Below are 21,460 nucleotides of genomic sequence, written 5' to 3' on the forward strand. Positions count from 1 at the left end.
ACTGCAGAAGACAATCATGAATAATCCCGCCAAGAAACACAATCGCCTTAACTAGGCATCGCCACCGTTTCCGTAATGAACTTCCCAAGGACGCTTGCGCCGTCTGATGTATTTTGCGTGTACCATCACCACAGTGAGTTCGCGGTTTGTTCGTACCTACCAAATGGGTCAGGCACGGTTCCTCAGAACTGGCACGGTCCCTCACCGGGCGTTATGATTGCGCCCTTTTGCGCCCCACCTTTCACCTTTTTGGAACGAGTGCTTATCAAACGCCCGGAATGCTCTGGTTGTTTGTAATTCTTTCATTCGTCACTTCTTTTCGCATTACTTCCTGCAGCTTCGACACCCTCGCCAGCCTATTCCAGTTGTGTCAGATGTGATGCCACGTTTCAGTGATAATGGGTGGTGGTATTTTTTTTCCTTCTTCCAGGAATTTACTACCAATCCTACCACACCTAGCACACCGAACCATTCATGGTCAACGTACTCTAAAACGTTGTTATCAACCCTCTGATAACGGGTAGCACCACTGGAGGTGAGGTGAGGCGAATCGAGTTCATCAAGAATTCGTGGTTCCTCATATACGGTGACGGAAAGAATTGGAAAACGTCACACGTAGCTGGTAAGCTTAGTATCCACCCAAAGTTCCTTTACCTTCTACTGAGCATCCACGACTTGCAGCGATTCGACAGCAACTCCATCTGGGGTTGAAATTATGATTGATGATGATGCTGCTAACCAGCCCCTTGTCAGTAAATGGTGCGAATAGCTCCATTACAAGTAGCCAGAATGAGCGAGTTCTCCGTCTCTCGATCTCTCCAGCTCTCGGTTTCGGATCCTTTCTACTCTCGGGGAACGTTATCGGTGGCCGTGCGCGTGAGTATTCGAAACCCTGGTTTGCTGCGATGTGTAAGTAGGTTCATTGCCAAGAGCACTACAAACTGGAGCATCAACCACCCGTCAGCTATGGTCACCCGGATTTTCATCTCACATTCTCTCTTGCTCCAAACTATTCTTCACTGCTGAAGTTCTGATCACTAGAAGAACGGGGGCAGTGTTGGCAACATTACAGACCTGCTGGAAGTCACCCAGCTTCAGGACGTTGGTTGCCCTGCACTAGTAAGCTAGCGCTAGGGGTAGTTTTCTCCCGCTCAGCGCCAGAGTACGCATCTCAGAACTCGGAGCGATCCGCGGCTCTCGCACCAAACGGTCCAAAGCATCCCCTGGGACCACTACTAGCGGAGCCGCGATCGCAATGATCATCATTCATATATGCACCGTACGCTCCGTTGGAGCACTGCTGCCCACTGCTGCCCGCCTGCTGATGGATGCCCGTCGCTCAGCCCTGGACGGGTGATGCTGTCCAGCGCAGTCCGTCCGGCAGTACACTTACACCAGCGCGCAAGCCGTATAAATTCTGATCAACCGACATCTCGCAATTTAGTTGCAGTCCGATATTTCGTACGAGCGATTGAAGACGATTTGCTACGAGCACGGTTCTTGTCTTGCGGCCCGTAGAGTTCCGCTTGTCTTTGGGCGTTCCGGAGGCTGTGCCGAGGTGAAACATCGTGTGAGTGTGTGCAAAGATTGTGTTGCCGTGCCCAATTTAATCCGATCGCGTCCTGAGAGATCAGTGAACCGACGACGCCGTACAGCGCACAAAACCACTGTTTGCCGTGCCGTGTGTCGTGATACCGTGCGTGAGTGAGTGTTTGTCAGAACGGATGTTCGCTGTCCGGTGGGTCTACTGTGTGCGACTCAGACCCCCGTGTTCCAGGTGAGCGCGTGTGCGAGTGACAGCCGACCGGAAGCGGCCAAAAAAAAACCGAACCTCCGACCCGTCAGTGATACAGTGATACAGTTCCCGTCTGTCCGACTGCTGGTTGCCAGCCACGCTGAAAGTGTTCCCTGCAATACGCCCATCGTCGTTCCCATTATGCACAGGCTGATAGTGCTGCTACTGCTGCTGGCACTGCAAATAGCGCGCCATCGTGCGGCCGGAAATGGTACGGTTCTACTCTCGTTTCACCTACGGGGGGGGGGGGAGGTTCACAAAAGTGGGTGTGTTCGAGAATATTTATCCCGCAGTTCCAAATCTACAGACGTCACGACGAACTCCACCGCGTACGTCTGTGTAGAGGTTCAGGAAATGCAACAAGCGCAGGCATCCATTTATCCAATTGCGCATTTGCCACTCTGGTGGTACGATGCTGAGCAATTTCACTGCAACAACCCACCAATTGCAGCGCCATTTGCTCCACTAGCTGCTGTTTGGCGCGATCGGTAAGATGCTGATGCACTCGCTTCCCGAATCGCGCCTTCTTGTTGCAGTGAAGGAGGGGGGGAGGGGAGGGGGGTGGGTGTAGAATTCGCCGTAGAACTTCTACACGACCCGTCAAGATCAATCAGTACACGTGCGTGGCTTAAGTAGAGGCATCACTAGCAACTCTTCTACCGTAAACACACATGTCCGGTGTGAGGGGGAAATCCAACACCACACAGAACTCCGCGTCCGGGGCGTCCTTGCTAGCACTAGACACAACACAGAAGAACCAATCCCATCGTGGCAAAACACTGGTTCGTCCGTAACCACGTTCTCGAAACAGCTGGTTGCTAAGTGAGAGCGTGAGTGTGCGGCGATTGCGATGATTTGTCGGACGGGAACGGGCTAACGGGCGCGAAATAATCAAATCAATGGCGTCCGCGCCACCGCGTCTCCGGCGGTTCGTCCAAAAGGGCAGTGACGAAATCGGTGACGATGAAGTTCGTTTGCAAGTGCGACAAAGTATCGTACACCTTTTGCTATACACGGGGCGCTACTGCTGATGTGTGTGAACCTTACACACCGGGGCAGCGATCTGGACCGCGAGACCAGAAGCATCCGCGCGCTAAGGTCAAATGAAAAACAATTTATGTAAAATCGCAATTGAAATGTTTAAACATAACAAAGAAAAGAAAAGTGTTGCACATCAGCGGACCGTTGATAGGGGTATGTGTGATGGGGCGCAGCCTGATGACTGGTGTACGTGATAACGCGGGGGCAAACCATGCCGTCAATTAGTGGCCATTTTTTAAAGTGATCTCCACGTACGCGTACGAGCGCCATCGTTCGGGGCAAAGGGGCACTCGAGAGCGGGTTGTGAAATACCCGGACGTAAGTAGTGTCCGACGATGACATTATTTCCCGACGTGGGAGATCCTGCGATCAACGTTGTCTAGGGCAACAAAGTAAATTACACATGAGTAATCTGCTGATTCTTCAGCTCTTCAGCCTTTGCTGGATCTGCGTGTGTCTGATCATCTTCATTACATGGCGTTACAGCCCACATTTTGTCTACGCGAAATCAAGAACAGCGTCTGATAACATCTTGACGCAAAGCGCCTTTCCCCGATGTGGCGCTGAAGGTTGCAAAAATGTGGAGCTGTTACTCAAGCAGCAGCTCACTTACCTTTCCACCGTCACTAAACCGGGCGGTATTTACACGCCTGCTGACCTTCGATCCGCGTTGCGATCTGCAATCACCGTATCAAATATGTTTTGCTTCACCATGGGATGCCGTCCGATCAGCAGGCTGTGGCTGTACTGTAAACAGAGGGTCACACGTTTTCCCCGGGAATAATTTGTTTCAGCTATGTTTGCTTCAGCGGGACTTTTCCATCTCCGTTTGCTCAGTAAAACTAAAATAAAACAACGGTCTACAATTTCCATGGAATTCCTGTTACGTGGTTTAGAAAATACTTTCTCCACTTCAAACTCCGTTACGACCAATGTCGGAGATTCTTCGCTCCGATCACTCTGAAATACGTTCTCGCGGTGATCGTTGAACGTAGGCAATCTTTTAAAGCGCAATATCAGTTCTATTCCGACAATTTCTCATTACAGCGGTGGAACGTAACTGCATCGTGCCGCTGAAACCGGACTGGTCCTACTCATCCCCGCTGATATTCACACAGAACGGTGTACTGATCTCACCCGAAAGCGACAGCCAGCTCATGGAGATTACACTGGCCACCGGTGATGAGGTGGTACTCTCCTGCTCACCCAACTATTTCCGTGAATTTTCCTCCGAAAAGGTGCTGTGGGCCCGATGTAAGAAGGATACAACGTTTGGTGAGTGGCAATCATGTCTAAGGTATAGTAACAGAGCACTAATCAGAAGCATTCTTCGTTCATCCTCAACAGTGGTGAACGGTATGGATAAGAACTTCGTGTCGGCATTGGCATGTAAGGAGCGTCCGATCGAGGAGATCATTGTGGCGGTGCGTGGATGTCCGGCAACGTTGCGCTCGATAGAGTACGGGTTCACCAATCCGGTCACGAACAAATCCTACATCCTCGGCGAGGCGTGCTACGACGTAAAGCTCGGTCGCACTCACTTCATCCACACCAAGGTAAAGTCCGGCACCAACAGCATCGAACAGCTGGCACTCAAAGTAAAGGACAACGCGACTTACTTCCACGGCTATCATCCGACGCAACGGTACAAGGTTGACCTTAGCAAAGCGCTCAACATAAACGACCAGGCGGAACGTTTCCGGCCCGTGTTTGGGGTGAAGAATGCACCCAAGATCGAGTCCCGCCGGTACATCAACGAAGCGCTGCTCACCCACCGACAGTATCTTTCAGTATTAAAGATGGCCTGGAACTACCAGATCGTGAAGGATCGCGATCTGCTGCTGAACCTCGACCGGTTGCTGCAGGACATCCGCGCGCTCGAGGTGTCCGAGGTGGAGATATACACCGGGGCGCACGGCGTCATGACGCTACAGGACAAACACAATCAGAGCGCGGAGGTGTACCTGGTGCGAGAGAATCGCTTCCCGGTGCCAAGACTACACTGGACGGTGGTGCGCTCGCTGGAGCGGGCCGTCGCGTTTGCCGTCTTTGGCAAATCGCCACAGACCGAGCAGGAGCAGGAGAGGCGAAGCTTCTGCGCGAACCTGTGCGAGCAGATCTCATGGCTGAAGAAGCTCCACGAAAACGATGCGTGGCAGGATGGCCGAGCCGGGTACGTACTTTGCTGTGAGCTGGAAGATTTCCGCCGCACGGTGAAGGAGATGCCACCGATCAGTGGCGTCAAGGCGGTACTCGTTTAACGTCCCCACACGGTTGGTTCGGTTGGTAGCCCACCCGACCACAGCCAACAAGGCGGCTTAGTTCAAAAGACTCGCACTCGTCATCTGCCCAGGAGAGGGGACACCTTGCTCACGCAAAAGATCGTAGCCATAATACATCGGGACGGAAGCAGTGAGTTTTGGCCGATCGGATAGGCTAGGAATTGGCTACGCTCGGAACTGCTACAACTATTGCTCTATGGCTGCTGCTAGTACTTCCACAGCTACCACAACTACTACTACTTCTTCTGAAGTCTCTCCGGCCCGGCTCGAAGCCGGTGTCGGCATTGTGATTTTAATTCATTTTTTTTGTGTGTAATGTTTTAAATTAAAACTTTAGCTGTTAGAATGTAGTATTTTTATGAAAACAACCAACAACAACAAAAAAAAAAAGTCCAAACACATGAACAAAACACTCATTGCGCAAATAAAAAGTACAATTCGTTTAGTGTGCTTGAACCGTGAATAATGTTGTGCTTTAAGTTTTAAGTCAGCGCTTTGATCGGTAGGTATTGAAATAAGGATGTTTTGTAGGAATTTTTCACTGATCGTGAAGAGAGGGATCATTGATCCATAGCAACGTTACACGCTTGGCCTTCAGTTTGCTATTGTTCATTCAGTCCTTGAAGTCCATTTCACAAATTCATTCGGTGTTCATGCAATATTACTGCAGTTGATATAATTGTAATTGTAATCATTTTTTTAAACCCTTACTTCAAACCCTAAAAATCCAACAATATTCGTCAGATATTTCTGACGTTAGGTTGATGAATTGATGTTATTAGCATGTAGAAATCTCGCCTTATTTCAAAATCTTCTTTATTGTAGATGTTCTGCTGTTTGATCTACGAGTCTTACTTTGCCCTCATCAATCGTCATTAAGTCCCACTAAAATTTAAGTAATTGACATAATGTTATTGGGTTTGAGGTTTCAATAGTGAACTGTTCTAAGAGAATTTTGAAGATATTTCACTAGGCGCTGATTGGCCTAGCATAGAGATGTCATTTCATTAATTTGATTTGGACATCGGAGAAATGAATTTTACTGAATACCAGAAAAACAGATATCGAGGTCATTTAGGCATCTTTAAGTTGTTTAGAGTAACACAAAGTTTAAGTTATTCTTAGTTATGAGGAATCTTCAACAGACGCATCTCATTGGAAGGAATGCACGAGTCCACGACAGTTTATTCCTCTTCTGAACTGATTTTATTGACCTAATCTTCTTCACATGCATTGATGCAACTCCTTCCAAATGACATTATGTGTGACATTCTCGATCGGGATTTTTAGACCATCTTGTCTGCGGCCAGGATAGATAAGAAATCGTACTGTTTCATGCCAAAGCTGGTCAAAACGTTAAATTAACGCGTCTTTTGGCAGCCGATATGAAGCGTATATGTGCAGCACGCAACATCATCCACCACCATCAGGCTAATCATCTATTTTGGCCAAACCGTGGGGTAGAAAGTGTCTTTTGGTTTTGTTTCCTTTTGTCACTTTTTGTTCACTTCATTACGTGATCGGCATTCTACACCGGTTTTGATGGTGAGGTTTGCCGGTGAAATATGCAAATGTCACTGGACCGGCCAAACGCATTTAGCCAGCAGACCGTTTCACCGACCAATGTGCGTCGGAACATGTGCTGCATAATGTGTTTCCCTCCCCACCCCCCAATCATTTGCCAAATGGTTTCTGCGGGTGCATCGAATTGGGTGAGCAGTTGGTTGTATATTTTCAGCAGGACGCTTCTCCGCTTCGATGACCAAAAGGCCAAAGAAAGTGATCGCTTGGAAACTGTTTCACCGAACCACAAACCGCTGCGGCTCCGTGCGAAACGATCACCCCGTGTTTGAACTTTCATAGATTTATGCAAAAATGTTCGCCCAAACTATCTCTTCCAGGCAATCGCTGGGAAGGTGTTTAGCGGGAGCGTGCTTGTGTCCCAGAAAGGACTTTTGAGCTTTCGGCCCACCGAGAGAAGATGGTACATTCATGCACGTACTGATTTTCCCTTTCTACAAAGGTTCGAACTCGCGGTCAATCAAATGACAACCCTTTGCGACTGTCAGTGATTCGTCAGTAAAATGATTGTGACAAGCTTTCGTTCCATTTGCGACAAACGGTGCGGTGCGCTTGGGTGCCACAAGTGTTTCTTGAGCGCATCGGTATGTGTTGCCGTCGACATCAACCGGACGCCAACGCAAGAAGTGTTGTAAAGTTTGCATACGAAGCACGTAATAAAGCTCTTGACACGTCGGGTAAATCCGAGCTGTACGATGGCGATAGTATATGGGAGCATAACGTTATACAAGCTCGTTTCGTAAGCTGTTCGTTGTAAGATGTTTGCGCACCGATTCCGGACCATCTTGCAGTTGCAAGTGCCGGTTAAAATTGGTACGCGCATATCTGAGAGGTGATACAATTCCCAGGAATGTAGATATCCATCGAAGATGCATCGAGGACCATTGACGATTCATTCTCGGTACCCAAAACAGTCAAACGCTGTGCGCACAGCGGCAATGCGGCAAGAAGTATCATCTCACAATGTTCAGACAAGTGTATACATAAGTTCACACCACATCAGCTAAATGCAGTCACCATTGGTGAATGAATGATGGGAAAACTCCGTACGCGAAATGCACGCGAAAGATATGAAGCATAATGAGGTAACTGAGCTACTACTCTTGGAAATGTTTACATTGCTCATTTAACCCAAATCAAACGTTGGATTAGCTTCATTTTTCACTCCAAATGAGTTACGTTCGGAGGTTATTTATTCAATCTTGATAATGCCTAGACATTGCATGATTTGAAATATAGATCTTTACAGACTTTGAAGAAGATTTCCATCGCTATTCGGTAGAAATGAGGGGCATTGTGGATAGCAGCGTCACATCAGGAGTTAGTCACCAAAAAATTTCGAATCTGGTGCCCAAAATGTACGCATTTCACTAGACGCACCTTGTCGCCGACGCGTTACTTCCGACATGATCGTGACAGCGTATTCAGCCACTCCAGGTTACCGGGGCTCCAGGTAAAGGTTAACTAGCGCGATTGAACCTCGATCGAGCCACTTTCGGCGCTCCGTGCAAAATCCGTTCCGTAAGGTTATGGCCCGCAACGGAACATGAAGTAAATACACAGCGCAACAGAGCGTCCTGGTTCCGCATCACCCATCGCTCCTCCGGTAGGCACTACTACGTAACTTGGAGTGGTGTGCGCGTCCAACCCATGAAGATGATTGGTAAACGCTGGGAACCATCTCTTTCGCCTCAAGGTGTTTTGGGGGGGCTCGATAAACGATCACGCGTGATCGTACACCACCCACCCACCACGCAGTCTCACGCATGTTGTTGTAGGCCAAAGCCAAAAAAAAAACAAGAAGTGCAAGTCGTCAACATTTCGCGAGCAAAGCTGGCTTCTCGAGCGCGCGCTGGGCGTTTTCGTGCCCGCCATGACCCGATCGTGAGTCGATCGGGTTTGAAGATGATGCAGACACGCATCCAAACAGGGGTGGTTTTGTGATTTTATGTAGTCTTCTTCTTTTCCTCCACCCGGCGTAAACGAGCTAGGTGGAAGGTTAGAAAATGCGAATAATACACATGCGGCCGCGGGTGTGCGGAGGAGGCCGCGAGCAGTGCGAAACAATCGCGCACAAAACAACGATCAGCAGTAAACCGATTACTCTATAACACGGCCACGCGAGATGGGGACCGCGGATAGCAGATAGAAACGTCAAACTCTGGCGACAACGACAAAAGACCCGGGCGAAGCCACAAGCCGGGCGAAAACGGTCATAAAAGAAACAAACCCCTCCACGACCATGGGGACCGTCTCTTCCACCCCTGCTTCACACAATCCAGCTGAGACAGTCAGCGAGAATCGCGAACGAGAGCACGAACACGCGCGGCTGAAGACAAATGGAAGATGACAGCAATAGCAGCGGCGGCGACAAAGGACCCCAAACGAAAGAGAGTGAAAGAAAGCGACGGTGAATCGCGGACACAGAGAAAGCCTGCGAAAGACGCGGTTGATAAGTTGATAGAAATTCGAAATTAGAAGCAAATAAACATGCAGTTTCATGCTTGAAACATTAAAGAAACAAAATATGGTTGATGCGAGGCTTTAAGGATGGTTAAATATACTGTTAGACTAATTAGTTTATGCAAGAAAAATGGCCAGGTTGAATTGCTAAGAACTAATTAACCTGTGGTACAATTCCTTTTCGTTTGAAGATGCTTCCTTCTCCAGTCTTTTCCCGGGTGTATTTGGCCCTGTTAGACTATTATTTAGATAGCAACATAAAATTATAACCTCTGCCTGAGTTAGTTTGGATTCAAACAGGCGATAATTTCTTATTTTGACATTTTTTGGAGAGAATTTCATGAGAATTCCGTCCTGAAAGACTTGTGTGTCATTTATAATTATTCTGTTATGTATATTTCCTGGTGGGGGTTTTTTTAATGCAGTATCTATACCCAGAATTTTTTTTTTGAGTAAACGCAGACATTTTAGTTTTAAATTCTCGAGCTCCTCCGCAATTTATTTTACGCTGATATCTTTGGAATGCGGTCCTTATGTCCACGTAGATTAAACAAAGGTTTTAGAGCTATTCACAAAGATTTCCGTTTAACATGCAATGATGACGCCATTTCTAGATTCTGTTCAATTGGAGCAAGAATGTTCAGGGATTTTTTGAAGCTACAAACAAAAACTGTACTTCAATATAAAATATCTTAATCTAAAAATCTATACTTCATAATGCTTCACTTATGTCAACATCGGGAATTTGAAAAACTTCATTAATGTAATTAACGAAGTGTTTGAAACCTGTTCCTTTCTTGGTAGTGTAAAAAAATAACATTCCAACCAAGTGCTACCGGTAAACATAAGAAAACGCTACAGCACCCCTTTTTCCACAAACTAATCGTGCCGCGAGAGCACGAAAGAAAACGAAACCGATGCAAGGCGGACCCACAAGCCACCGTGGGCTTCCCCGCAAATGGGAAACGCGCCCGCTTGAAACGCACGCACACACCCCGCGCGGTGGAAAAGAGACGAAAGCTGCACCGCAGCGCGCCAAGCCGGTGTGTGTTGGCACAAAAACTCGGGTAGGGGGAAAATCAACCACACGCCCGGCTCACCCCAGCAAACGGCGACGACGGCAGCCCGATGATGATCATGATTTAAAATTTAATTCATTTTCAAATCAAGCGATCATTCGATCTTCAACAGCATAACAATACGCAAGCAGACACTTTTCCTGTCGATCGCGAAAAAGGGCGACACAAACAACACAAACCAGCCGGGTGTGCGAATATTGGCGTGCGGTGTTTAGCTGCGTTTTCCACGAGTGTCCTTCTCCTGTGTGGATTGATTCGCAGTGGAGTTTGCTGTGTGTTTTTATTTTATTTTACAAGTGCGAGTTTTGCGCAAAAAAGAACGAGCAGAAAATAATAGGTTGGTTTTTATTGAATCGTGTCACAAATCGAGATGATGATGAAATTGACGGGCATTATTTGTTTTATGGGTTTTTTCCAAGTGATTGTTTACGATGTTTTGATAAAACCCGAACCAGTGTTGTACATGTGTGTTTGTGCTTGGAAGAGAGACGATTTTCCCTACCTTGGGAAATTGGTTTCGTGCATTAGAGCTACATCAGTCCGGGCCACAATCGGTGACTTTATTGTGTTGTAAATCGACTTTAACGGTGATTCTTGGAAGCCAACGTTTTCCAGTACGAGGAAAATGTAATTAATTTTCATCAAAATTAAAAGAAAAAAACAATTCTGCTTGGTGTAGCGCTTGAAGTGTAACGGCCGTGTGTGGTGTGTGTGTGATTAATTTGTGGAAGTATTAGGTCTTGTGTTTGGTAGTTTCGTAAAAGCCCTAAAACTATAACACATTCTACTAATTCGATCTGTGCATTCGAAACTGTCAACTGTATGCAAATCAAACTAGCTGTGCGCAATGTGATCTGTTCGCAAACCCCGATACAGTGCACACAAGTAAAAGTGAAAACATAAACCAAACCCAACAATCGGCCACAACAATTTTTATTCTTCGCGGGTCAGCACAAGCCGCACAAACAAAACAAAAAAAAGAGATGTATTACTATCGCCACGGCACAACAAAAAGTTTCACGTCATGTTTCACGTGGAGCGAACAAAAAAAAATAAAATCAACACCACGTACCGCCAAAAAAAAATCCAAACCGGCCCAGCCTATAAGGCACCGCTAGGTGATTTTTCTTGCCAAGAGTTCGATCCGGTTTGCAAGCCCGTTAAAAAGGTTTTGCTTGGCAGATCCGAAACCTTCCGAAAAATCATTCCGGGAACTTCTGGGCTGGAGCGACAAAAAAACATGGAAACTGAATAAAGGGGTAGCAAAAGCAAACAAAAAAGGGTTGTCAACGTGTAGCAGTGGATGGTTATTGATGTATTAATTACCCTCTGTGATTGGGCGCGGTAATGTGTTACTGAATTCAGTGGATAATGTTGGACCAAGCGATGCATTCACGGCAGAAAATTGTGTACAGTTTGTCACTGGAGCAATGCGATAAACGACGATGCGAAATTGTGAGCAGTTGAGAATCTTCTGCAAAAAAAACTTTGCGGAGGGAAAGACACCCAGAAATAAAAGTAATGAAAAGAAAATTATAGAAAGACAGTGAGAGCAGTAAATCATACATTAACAACGAAGGAGAAAACGAATCTGAACAAGAATGAAATACGGCAAGATTATAAATGATGATGATCTCAAGAAAAAAAACACAAAAAACAATACGAAAACTCACCAACAAAGACATAAAACGGCACTCGTTCTCGTTCCTTCAACAATCGTGTGTGCATCGTGTTCATAACCGATCGTGTTTTCCTTGCGGGACAAGCAACACGTGTTTGTGATTGAGGCTTTCCACCCCCTTTCGTCTAAGTGCCAGAGCTTCCACCCCTGGTGCGTGTACGTGTGTGGGTATGGTGGGTGATGTGTGAATGGTTTTTCGGAGTTTGTTCTTTTTACGTCTCGTTCGACCAACGCTGCCCGCGACCTATGTGCCAGCAGCAATGATCTACAATTCCGGAACCGATCGTTAAGCGCCCTCGCTTGGACGAGAAAAGGAACGACTCCAAAATGACACCCTTCCGACCCCTTTGTCGTTGACGAAAGTGGTCTTGGGAAAATATTGATTTCGGTCAAGTTCAAAGTGACTTTTAATGAAGTGATAGTTTTTTTTTACCAGTCCTCCTATCCCATAGCTCTCCACCGCCCTTCAGCATCTCACTTTCGTTCGTCGCCTGTGGGATCGGCTTCATTCTCGCTCTTTTGCACTTCCCGCCCATTTAATCTTTCCAGTCGACTGCATATATCCCTAAATAGGGTTTAACATGAGCTCCAACTTTTCCCTATACATACTCCGCATGCTGGTTTCGACCGTTTCTCATTTTACTTTTCGCTGTTACTTCTCTTTCCCACTGCCTGCCTGTTTCGTGTTCATCGCGCCCGCGAACCCGGTGACGGTGATGTTTTATTTGTCCACGGATTCGTGACTTCCTTACTCGGCCAGTGTGTCACTGTGGTGAGGAACGGGGCGTTTTTTTTCTGTCTTCTTAACGTTATGCGTTTCCGTCCGCGTAAACTGGATACATTAGCCGAGCGACGAGAATTCCCATAAGGTGCGCCCCCGAGAGCCGTTGCAGTAACGCAACAGTTATCGACCAATTATCTTAAGGTGAGCTAAAAGTTAAATAATTTAATGTTTTCGGTGTCATTTCAAGTGTGATGTTTCTGATATAGGTAATACAATTTATCAGTGAAAAGTGCAGTAAAAAGAATGATAGAATGGAGATCATCATGAAAAGAGCAGCTCGTTTAATAGGCACTTCGGTTTAGCCATTTATAGAAGCGTTTAAAATTGAAGTAGAATATATAGCGTTCTGTCTTGCCTTTGAAAGATGAAATCGATTTTGAGAAGGAAAAATCGACGATTCGATGACTGACGGCCAATATCTCAGTTAAGTAAAGCTTCATTTCCATAAACGAATTCATTTTGACCAAAAAGTGAGAAAGACTCCACACATTACAATTTAACCTGTAAAGAATCCAGAAAAGGTTTTTACTTCACAGGAGTTTCAAGTTAATTTTAAAGTAGGAGCCATTTTTGCCATTCAATCCAAACAGAACTAGAACGTGTCGAGGTGCCGCTGGATTCTTGTCTGAGTTGTCTCGAGTGACACACAAGATCTAAGTATTTCGGATCATCATCCAGAGGAAGATTCTATTTAAACATGTTAAATGACATTAAATGAATGTCAACAAAATCTAAAAATGAATTACACTTTAGCACATAAACTCTTAAATACTGTAACTAAAACATAAACATTGTAAAACAACAATGTAGGAGCATCTTCCTGATGATCAGGTTCCCACTTCCGCAATACTCCCCAAACAAACGAGAAAACAATTCACTCATCTGGGTGGAAAACAACGAACCAAGGCGGAAAACTTGTACAAAACCTCTCGTAACTAACGTACCTTGTAATTCGTCAGACGTCATCATCGTCCCAGCTCGTCCGGTTTGCCCTCGCGGAAAACCTGATAACTGCCCCATCTGATTTTAGCATGCCCGGCCGCCACCAACGTTCGGTAATCGAAACGATGCTCGGCGCGCCGCCCATATTACAGCTAATTTAGGGCTCTTTAATGTTTGCCCCGCATTGCAGCATGACTAGCAGGGCCGTGTAGCCACTTTTACCGTGCGGAGAAAAGAAAAACAACGCGTTGGCAAGTTTGTTGCCTGCCGCGGACAACAAAGCCCATCGTATCGAACCCTATTAATCATCTCTTTGACCTGGGCAGCGAGGCTTCCGGCATAAAGGTGCGGGCCAGCCAGGGGGAAAACTCTTCCTGCCTAGTATCGGTTGCTTCATCCTTCCCTTTAAAAGGAAGCCTGTGAAGCGATTAACTCTAATCAGTGTGGAACGAATTTGCACCACACGTGATTTGATTATCGGATATATGTTTGGATCCATAATTGGCCCAGCCTCACCCACCCACACGCAGCAGGGCGTGTAGCTGGGCTACCAAACCCATCCCACCTTCTGCCGGCGATTTGCGCGTGCGAAATGAAAACTTTTACTTTCATTCAATTACGGGCCGATAGAAAAAAGGCACCACAGCCTCGAAACAGCTGGTGCTTAGGTTGGTTAAGTAGGTTCGCTTTGTTGTTGTTTGGTTTGAAGCGTTTTTCACCGGTGTGCATAATTGAACGGTAGTACATCTTGCGCCGAAGATCGGCTTCTTTACGTAATATTGATTAATGTTGGTTGGCGTGTTTAAAGTGTTTCAGTTTTTGTTTTTTCCTCCACATAACCTAAACTGCACTGCATCATTTGAGTGTGTTATCGTTAAAGGAAATGCAAAACGATACCATTGAGAGCATTTCACAACACGATCTTCGGGCCGTGATGCTGCCAAGGAGCTATTTACACAGTGTTGCTATTAGAAAATCGAGCACAGGGCTTTTGTAATCGAACTGTGCGCGACTCTACATGGTGGCATGATTGTGCAACAAGTACCATGACAGTGCGCGGTCATAATCGATCATAATCTCGCCCGAAAAGCTCATCCACATAAAACACTCGAACGATGAGTGATAAAGCGAGTGCATCGTTGAAATGTGAAACCAACGAAAGTGTTTTGAGCCCATTGAGGCCACCAATTGATGCGGCCAGTTTGTACGATCGGGCATCAAATCAATCGCATCAGGGTTGCCTGGTTCCATTAAGTCTAATATGTTTATCTTCTACACTCTCTTGCACCATAGATACCACAATAAACGCCGTAAGTCACATCGCGATGCGCCGCAACCGAGTGTGGCCGTGTATGGTGTTGCTGATTGTTGTCTGCGCGGAAGCGACCGATGCTCACGGGCATGGTAGCGTGGAAACGTTACTAGCACATGACATTACATCGAACGAAGCTCCCAGGGATGATTTCAATAACGGTAAGTAAAACAAAAAACTACGATCGACCCGGAACCAACCTTCGTTTTCCTTCAAATATTTTTCTTGGTGCATTAGATGAAGTGGTAAAATGATTAATATTGTTTTCTTTTATGCTATAATAAAACAACTTTCTTGTAGTGGAGTAGATATCAGAGAGTCCTGGAAAACGTATCAAAACCAGAATAATAATGATTAATTAAGAGGAATGGTATATATTTATTTAACGGGAGATTTACTGTTGGTGCTTTAGAAAAAGTATGATTTTTACTGCACATTATTATATTCTTATGAAAAGCTGAGATCCGATTGAATTCGAATCCGATCTGACTCGCCTAGTACTGTCTTCTCAATCAATATTTTAAAATTATATTATATTTCAATATTTCTGATAGTTTCTCCATTAAAAACATCACATAAATGCCCAGTTTTGAGTTTTTAAGTGCATTTCTCCCTTAAATAATAGTTTAAACGAAATTCTAATTAAGCAAACAATGTACACATAAAATCCACCTTTAATACCCATCAAACCTGTAGCACGATTAGTTGTGTGCTGTTCTTGGCTTTTCCAACAGCCACTCAATCACACAACAACAATGCACCCATACAACCCACGGCTGAAAGTAACGTTTAATCGATCTATTTTTATGGCAAAGCTCAAACGCGTCTCAGCTCAAAAACCGTGCCTAATCCGCACATGGGCAGATCAAGGGTGGGCTTCACGATCAACGGAAACCTACCACATCGGCCCGAGCATACAATGTTGCTGTAGATACGGTGATAGCCGCGGCAAAACCTCTCTAAACCGCTCGGCAAAAGACCATTCCCGTACGGCCACAAAGGCAACATTTTGGGCCCGTGTGCTTCGCAACTGATAAAGCAAAATAGAGGCGCCCTCGACCGGCTGTGGGATTCGTTTCGCACATTCACTGCCATGGCCACGGTCACCGTGGACCGGCACGACCCGGACAAGTACGCGGGCTAGGCCCATTTTGGGAGAGTTGAACCCACCGTTCGGGTCTTAAGGTCTTCGCCGTACGTACGCCCGGGTACGCGGGATCTGGTTCCCAGGCTGGCTGCGTAGCCGCGCACTGCTCATTCGGTGCGTCAGCCGGCTTGGTGTCGTGATAATCAACTAAAATATTTTATTGATTTCATTAGTGAAACTACCCCGACCAGCAAATGGCGACACTATCGACCGTTGGTGTCGTTGGTTCGTTTTCCCAAGCGCTGAGCGATTGCTTTAGATGGTGGAGCGCTTTCGGGATTCGCAAACCCACGGTACACAGACTTGTTTATGCTACTTAACCATTTATGTGCTTTCTGTTTGTACTTCATTCACACCGAGCAGCGGCATCGATCGGCCACGAAACGGGTGGTGATTGCGACATGTGGACATGATCTGCGGCTGTCTCAAGGGCTGTTAGAGCAGGTGGGATCGTGTGTATCATACGGGCGCTTCCCAATGCTGATACATGAATGGGCCGATAACCGATGGGCGGCTCTGCTGAACGTACCAAACAAGCGCACTCCATTGGCGCTGCGGGAATAATGCGGGACGAAAAAGGGGCGAAGAAATGTTGAATGAAGTCGATAGCAAGCGTAGATCACTTGCAAAAACAAAAACGGGTGAAAACAAGAATTTTCCTTCATTAGATTGTGGATGTTTCCGAGGGTGTATGTAAAATTTGAACTGCAAAACAAAAGACTTCAATAGTCGAACAAACGACGAACCTTTCATTCACGTAGCATATAAAGCATTTAGAAGGACACATTTATGCTTTTTCGTGACGATGCTTATACGCGTAAATCACATTATGTGGTCACTGTTTTACTAGCAGCGAGTTGACTAATACAGACCAGCATCACTTCACCATTCGTCACGTTCCTTAAGATGGGTTGCTTTTTGCTAACTTATCACCGCCGGGATAAATGTCTACATTACCGGTTGGCCACAAACCCGGTTCCCCGGTTTGCACCGTCTGATAAACCACCAGCCACCAAACCGATGGAACACCCAATACGCTCGTAGCTTATTGTCACTTTCTATCCACAGCATCCTTCTTCCCTTGCTCCCTTGGCGGGAAAAAAACGAACCAAGCTCGGAAGAAGATTTATCATTCAACTATCATTTAACAGTGGCCATAATTCGCTCATTACGTGCCGCCCGTGTGGCAATGGCACTGATCAATTGTGTTCCGTTTGTCTTCTGCGGCAGCAAGCGACCAACACGATTGCCGCCGGTTGATACTCGCGGAAGTACGTCGCGATCACAGAGCCCGTGTGAAGGAGAAGCAAGCATTTCGCAGGAAGAAGCATCGCGGGGCAACCGGGCGCTTCCCTGGCAGAAGCACTGGGTGTAGTGAAATGGAGAAGAAACGACCAATTAGGTAACACTGCCAACCGACAAGAGGGATCGGTTTTTCCTTTGCTTTTCTTGCATGGCTTTTTTTCATCCACAACAAAGAGAAACGTCCCGCCAAAGAGGAAGACACTTTTAAAAATAAACATCCTCTTGTCCTCCGTTGCTCCCGACATCCGACACCCAACTGATGATGATGGGAATAATGCATTTCCCAAACTTCCAGCAACATCAGCTACAGAATGGCACACACGGACAGGACAGTTACTTCCCAAGACTCAAGAGGTGCAAGACGCGCCAATGAAAAAGCGACGTGATTGCCTGTCGGAGAAAAGTGATCACCTATTCGTGGAGTTCCGTGGTGGCTGCTGAGATGGGAAAGGGATTTGGTAGGAGCGTCGTATTGAACACACTGCACTGGTGGCATTCGTACTGGATCCAAACATTCGACATGACCACGAATCAGTAGCCACGAAAAGGCGGTGTAGTTCAATGGTTAATTCAGCACCTTAACCATGACCTAGGGTGAGGAAGAAGCTGAAAGTAGAAGTCAATCTGTTCAAGGGCTTAACATGGTTAATACAGTGCGTTTCAAGCCATTAATATTAGCTTCGCTTAGGGTAAATATTTAAATTACTAGTGTAATCTTACAGAGAATGTCTATTCATAATATCTACCCATTATGAAAAAATTCATCCCAACATTCAGAAATACTTCACTACCTCAGCTCAAAGAAGTAAACTTGGAACTCTCTGTAGTGTCGGTTCTGCAGCCGAGTTCAACAGCCTTTACCGTGGCCTATGGTGATGGTGGCACACTTCCGAAGGTTAGGATCATGAAGTACCGATGATCGCTTACCAACCGGCTCCGAAACAGGTGCAGTTGCGCAGTTCACCAACTGCCATGCAATGCGGGCTGGCGTGAGGCTTGTTTTTTTTTTATTGGCCATTGTTGTCTCCCAGCTTGTCAGGCCCGCAACATACCACCAAACGACCCCCATAAACGAGACTTTCCATCTCACAGGTACTTGGCGCATGATCACATCGTTAGAAAGAAAAAAATGGTTGCGGGATTGCGCTTGCTGCTTTTCCGCTGCTTCTTCGCCTATTTCACCTGATCGAATGTTTGCATTTTGCACCAAGAGGACCAGTTCAAGGGGATCCGTTTTCCACATAGAGCACCACGCAAGAAGAGAACAGCACATTCGAAATGCGATATAAAACAAAACGCAATCTCGTCCGTTTGGGTTTAAGATCATCGTGGGTAGGAGCCATTTCGCACATGCGTTAATTCCGCGACTTGGTTTCGTGAATCGCCATTGACAGCTATCTAAAAGCAGAAGCAAACCGCAGATTTATTATTTAATTAACAAGAAAACTCCCGGAGTTCAGGGGGCATGAAACCCAATAAAAGATGATCAAGTACCGGCACCGAAAATGAAATCTCAAGGTCTTTTCCCTTAGACCAGTGGAACCCGTGAATCTATTTTCAAGCACACGCTGAAGCTTAACCGTGCGCTTTGCTTTCTCTTTCAATCTTTATCCCATCCTAATAAAACCAATGACAATGGAACTGCCGAAAGGAAACACAAACGATGGAAGGTCTTAATTAGGTGCATGAACTGTCTAATTGAGGCGCGTAACGAAACGGCGCAAATCTATCACGATGATCACAGATAGGTAATAAGCATTATGGTTATTATAGAAGTAAAACAAAGCTACAGTCGTATTGTTTACAGCATGCTTGTGGCACTAGAGAGCATTGCATCTTGCAAAACGGTACCTTATCGTTTGTTTGATTATTTGCAATGTTGATAAAACGGAACTGTTTAATTATATATTCACTTTTCGCCAACTATATCTCCTGCAAGCTTTAAATACGTGCTACCGAAACATAAGCATAATAGCACACTTGTGGACACATCGAAGGTTTGGGACAAAGAGAACAGTACGCTACACGTTTTGCGTTGATCTCCCAACGACGCAGCAGTGCTGCCAACCAGTAGTTTTTCTTCCAGAGTGTTTACAATATGTTGTTCTATTCTAGTAGAATACCATGAGTAGATAGAATAAATGTATAATGCTATATTGACCTACGAACAGATTTGGCTCGGAACTTTCACTCGCCACGGTTGGAATACAACGAATGGTTGCCGGTAGGACGAGGTGATCCACTGAAGAATGATCCAACGTACGACTACAGTCCACCGGTGCTGGACCGCGTCCGTTACTGGTCAGACGGCGCCAAGGATAAAACATCCGGCAACGACATCCTGCTGCTGGGCGTTCCCTCAAAGAAGACGGTCGGCGTCAGCAAGGAGTGGAACAGCTTACCCGTGCGTCGTAACTACTATTCACCGGCGCATCACCAACATCATGCGGTAGCAGGTCCGAATCAGTTGCCTCACACCGTACTAATGCCACCACCACTGAACAACTATCCGGCTGGTATAGAAGGTGCTGGATTCTGGGGAGGGGCAACTTCTGTTTCACAACGAGTCGACACACAGCCGGGAGATGGGTTTAAATATCGTGCTGGAAGCTCTTATCAAGGACAATTCACTGGTGAGTTGTGCCTCTGCGATGGTTTTCTTTTATCCACACTAAATATCCTCTTTTTCTTCATCTCTTCCAAAGGTGGAAAGCCACATCCGGAGCCGCCGATTTCGCAACCCATCACAGCACAATTTCATCATCATCATCAGCCTCAGCTTCAAAGTGGAAGTGGGTTTAACCGTCAACAACAACCGTACGTTACGACGATTCGCCTTACGACACCAGCCGGTGACACTGTAAAGCGACCGTTGCTGAAGACAATTCTGCAGAATGAACATTCCTATCCGTTCACTAAAACTGCTATGACAAGCACAGTGACTGAGTACACTTCCGGCGGGTTCTACGATGCACAGAACATCAACGCCATGGCACAAACCATCTTTCATCCTCCGCAAACCACAGAATATCTACAATCGCAACCATTGCAGCAATCTACTAAAACAGCTCCAAAATTAAGCAAAGATGCCCGTCCCCAACACGTTACGCATGCCGGTCCATTCGTAACACCAGTGAGTACTCACCTGCCAACTATGATGACCACAACGACTTCACGAAGCCCAACGATGACGGTACCGAGCACTTCTAGCACAATTCACACTATTGTAACGACACAGCCTACACCGCAAACCATGACGACCGATTCTATTTTTTCACACTACAAACAACCAGCCGCGCCGGAACGTTGGTCACCATACCTCATTATCGAGGGTCACTCAAAAGTAAAGACGTACGGTTTAAACACGAACGATACGCTAATGCAACTTCCGCGAATGGTCCCGGTCACTAGCACAAAAGATCCGATCGTACGGCACGTGGTCAACCGGGATCCTGAAACCGGAGCGGAGCTAGGTGTGACGCACATCGCTACCAAGCGTCCCCCAGTGTACGAGGTGCACACGGAAGCGGGTCCTCGATCTACAATGAAAAATGATTCTGTAAAACAGCGGCAAGAGGATGCGTCAGTCAACACACTACTCACACTACTCGATGAAGCTTCCTATGACGACATGCTCAAGCAGGAAGGAACCGCAGAGAACGTGCTGGACGCAAGTGCGGCCGCTTCCGGCAGTAAGGATAGCAAGACGCGTCGAAATGTGCGCATCACGAGACAGATTTACCGGCTCGAACGGCCATGATCTTCACAACGCGATCGGGACTACAACAACTATCCTTTTGCCCCCTTTTTTTCCTTTGCAAGGCACACGCAGCACAATCTCAAAGGCCATATACCAGGACAGGACCAACTTTCACTGTACCGCACGTAATCAATCGAACAAAACTAACCATAGTTTAGAAGAACACATTTTGCCAACGCCTCGGTGACAATCAGAGATAACACACACACAACAAAGAACCAACGGGATCGTTTCGTCGTTAGTATTCGTGTTTGGTAGTAGATACGAGTTTTATCGGCACAAAGGTCA

At 46.4% G+C, this 21,460-nt stretch overlaps 2 protein-coding genes across 2 annotated transcripts; both read left to right on the plus strand.

Moving 5' to 3' along the window:
- The first annotated feature begins 1,936 nt into the window (after positions 1-1,936).
- On the plus strand, positions 1,937-5,525 carry LOC128303987 (uncharacterized). The gene is made up of 3 exons (XM_053041097.1): positions 1,937-2,006; positions 3,857-4,111; positions 4,184-5,525. The coding sequence occupies exons 1-3, from the start codon at positions 1,937-1,939 to the stop codon at positions 5,095-5,097; spliced, it is 1,239 nt and encodes a 412-aa protein (XP_052897057.1). The 3' UTR covers positions 5,098-5,525.
- A 9,448-nt stretch (positions 5,526-14,973) lies between these two features.
- Positions 14,974-21,376, plus strand: LOC128304670 (uncharacterized). The gene is made up of 3 exons (XM_053041879.1): positions 14,974-15,121; positions 19,584-20,045; positions 20,118-21,376. Exons 1-3 carry the CDS (start codon positions 14,974-14,976, stop codon positions 21,170-21,172), a joined length of 1,665 nt encoding a protein of 554 aa, XP_052897839.1. The 3' UTR covers positions 21,173-21,376.
- Positions 21,377-21,460: the final 84 nt, after the last annotated feature.

Source organism: Anopheles moucheti, chromosome 3 (assembly GCF_943734755.1).
Source record: "Anopheles moucheti chromosome 3, idAnoMoucSN_F20_07, whole genome shotgun sequence".
Taxonomy (NCBI): Eukaryota; Metazoa; Arthropoda; class Insecta; order Diptera; family Culicidae; genus Anopheles; species Anopheles moucheti.

Excerpts from the sequence above, each read along its gene's own strand:
- LOC128303987 (XM_053041097.1), top strand. The coding sequence starts at position 1,937 with ATGCACAGGCTGATAGTGCTGCTACTGCTGCTGGCACTGCAAATAGCG. Across the intron at positions 2,007-3,856 it reads CCATCGTGCGGCCGGAAATG|TTCTATTCCGACAATTTCTC; the intron begins GTACGGTTCTAC and ends GCGCAATATCAG. Across the intron at positions 4,112-4,183 it reads TAAGAAGGATACAACGTTTG|TGGTGAACGGTATGGATAAG; the intron begins GTGAGTGGCAAT and ends CATCCTCAACAG.
- LOC128304670 (XM_053041879.1), top strand. The coding sequence starts at position 14,974 with ATGCGCCGCAACCGAGTGTGGCCGTGTATGGTGTTGCTGATTGTTGTC. Across the intron at positions 15,122-19,583 it reads CAGGGATGATTTCAATAACG|ATTTGGCTCGGAACTTTCAC; the intron begins GTAAGTAAAACA and ends ACCTACGAACAG. Across the intron at positions 20,046-20,117 it reads TTATCAAGGACAATTCACTG|GTGGAAAGCCACATCCGGAG; the intron begins GTGAGTTGTGCC and ends TCTCTTCCAAAG.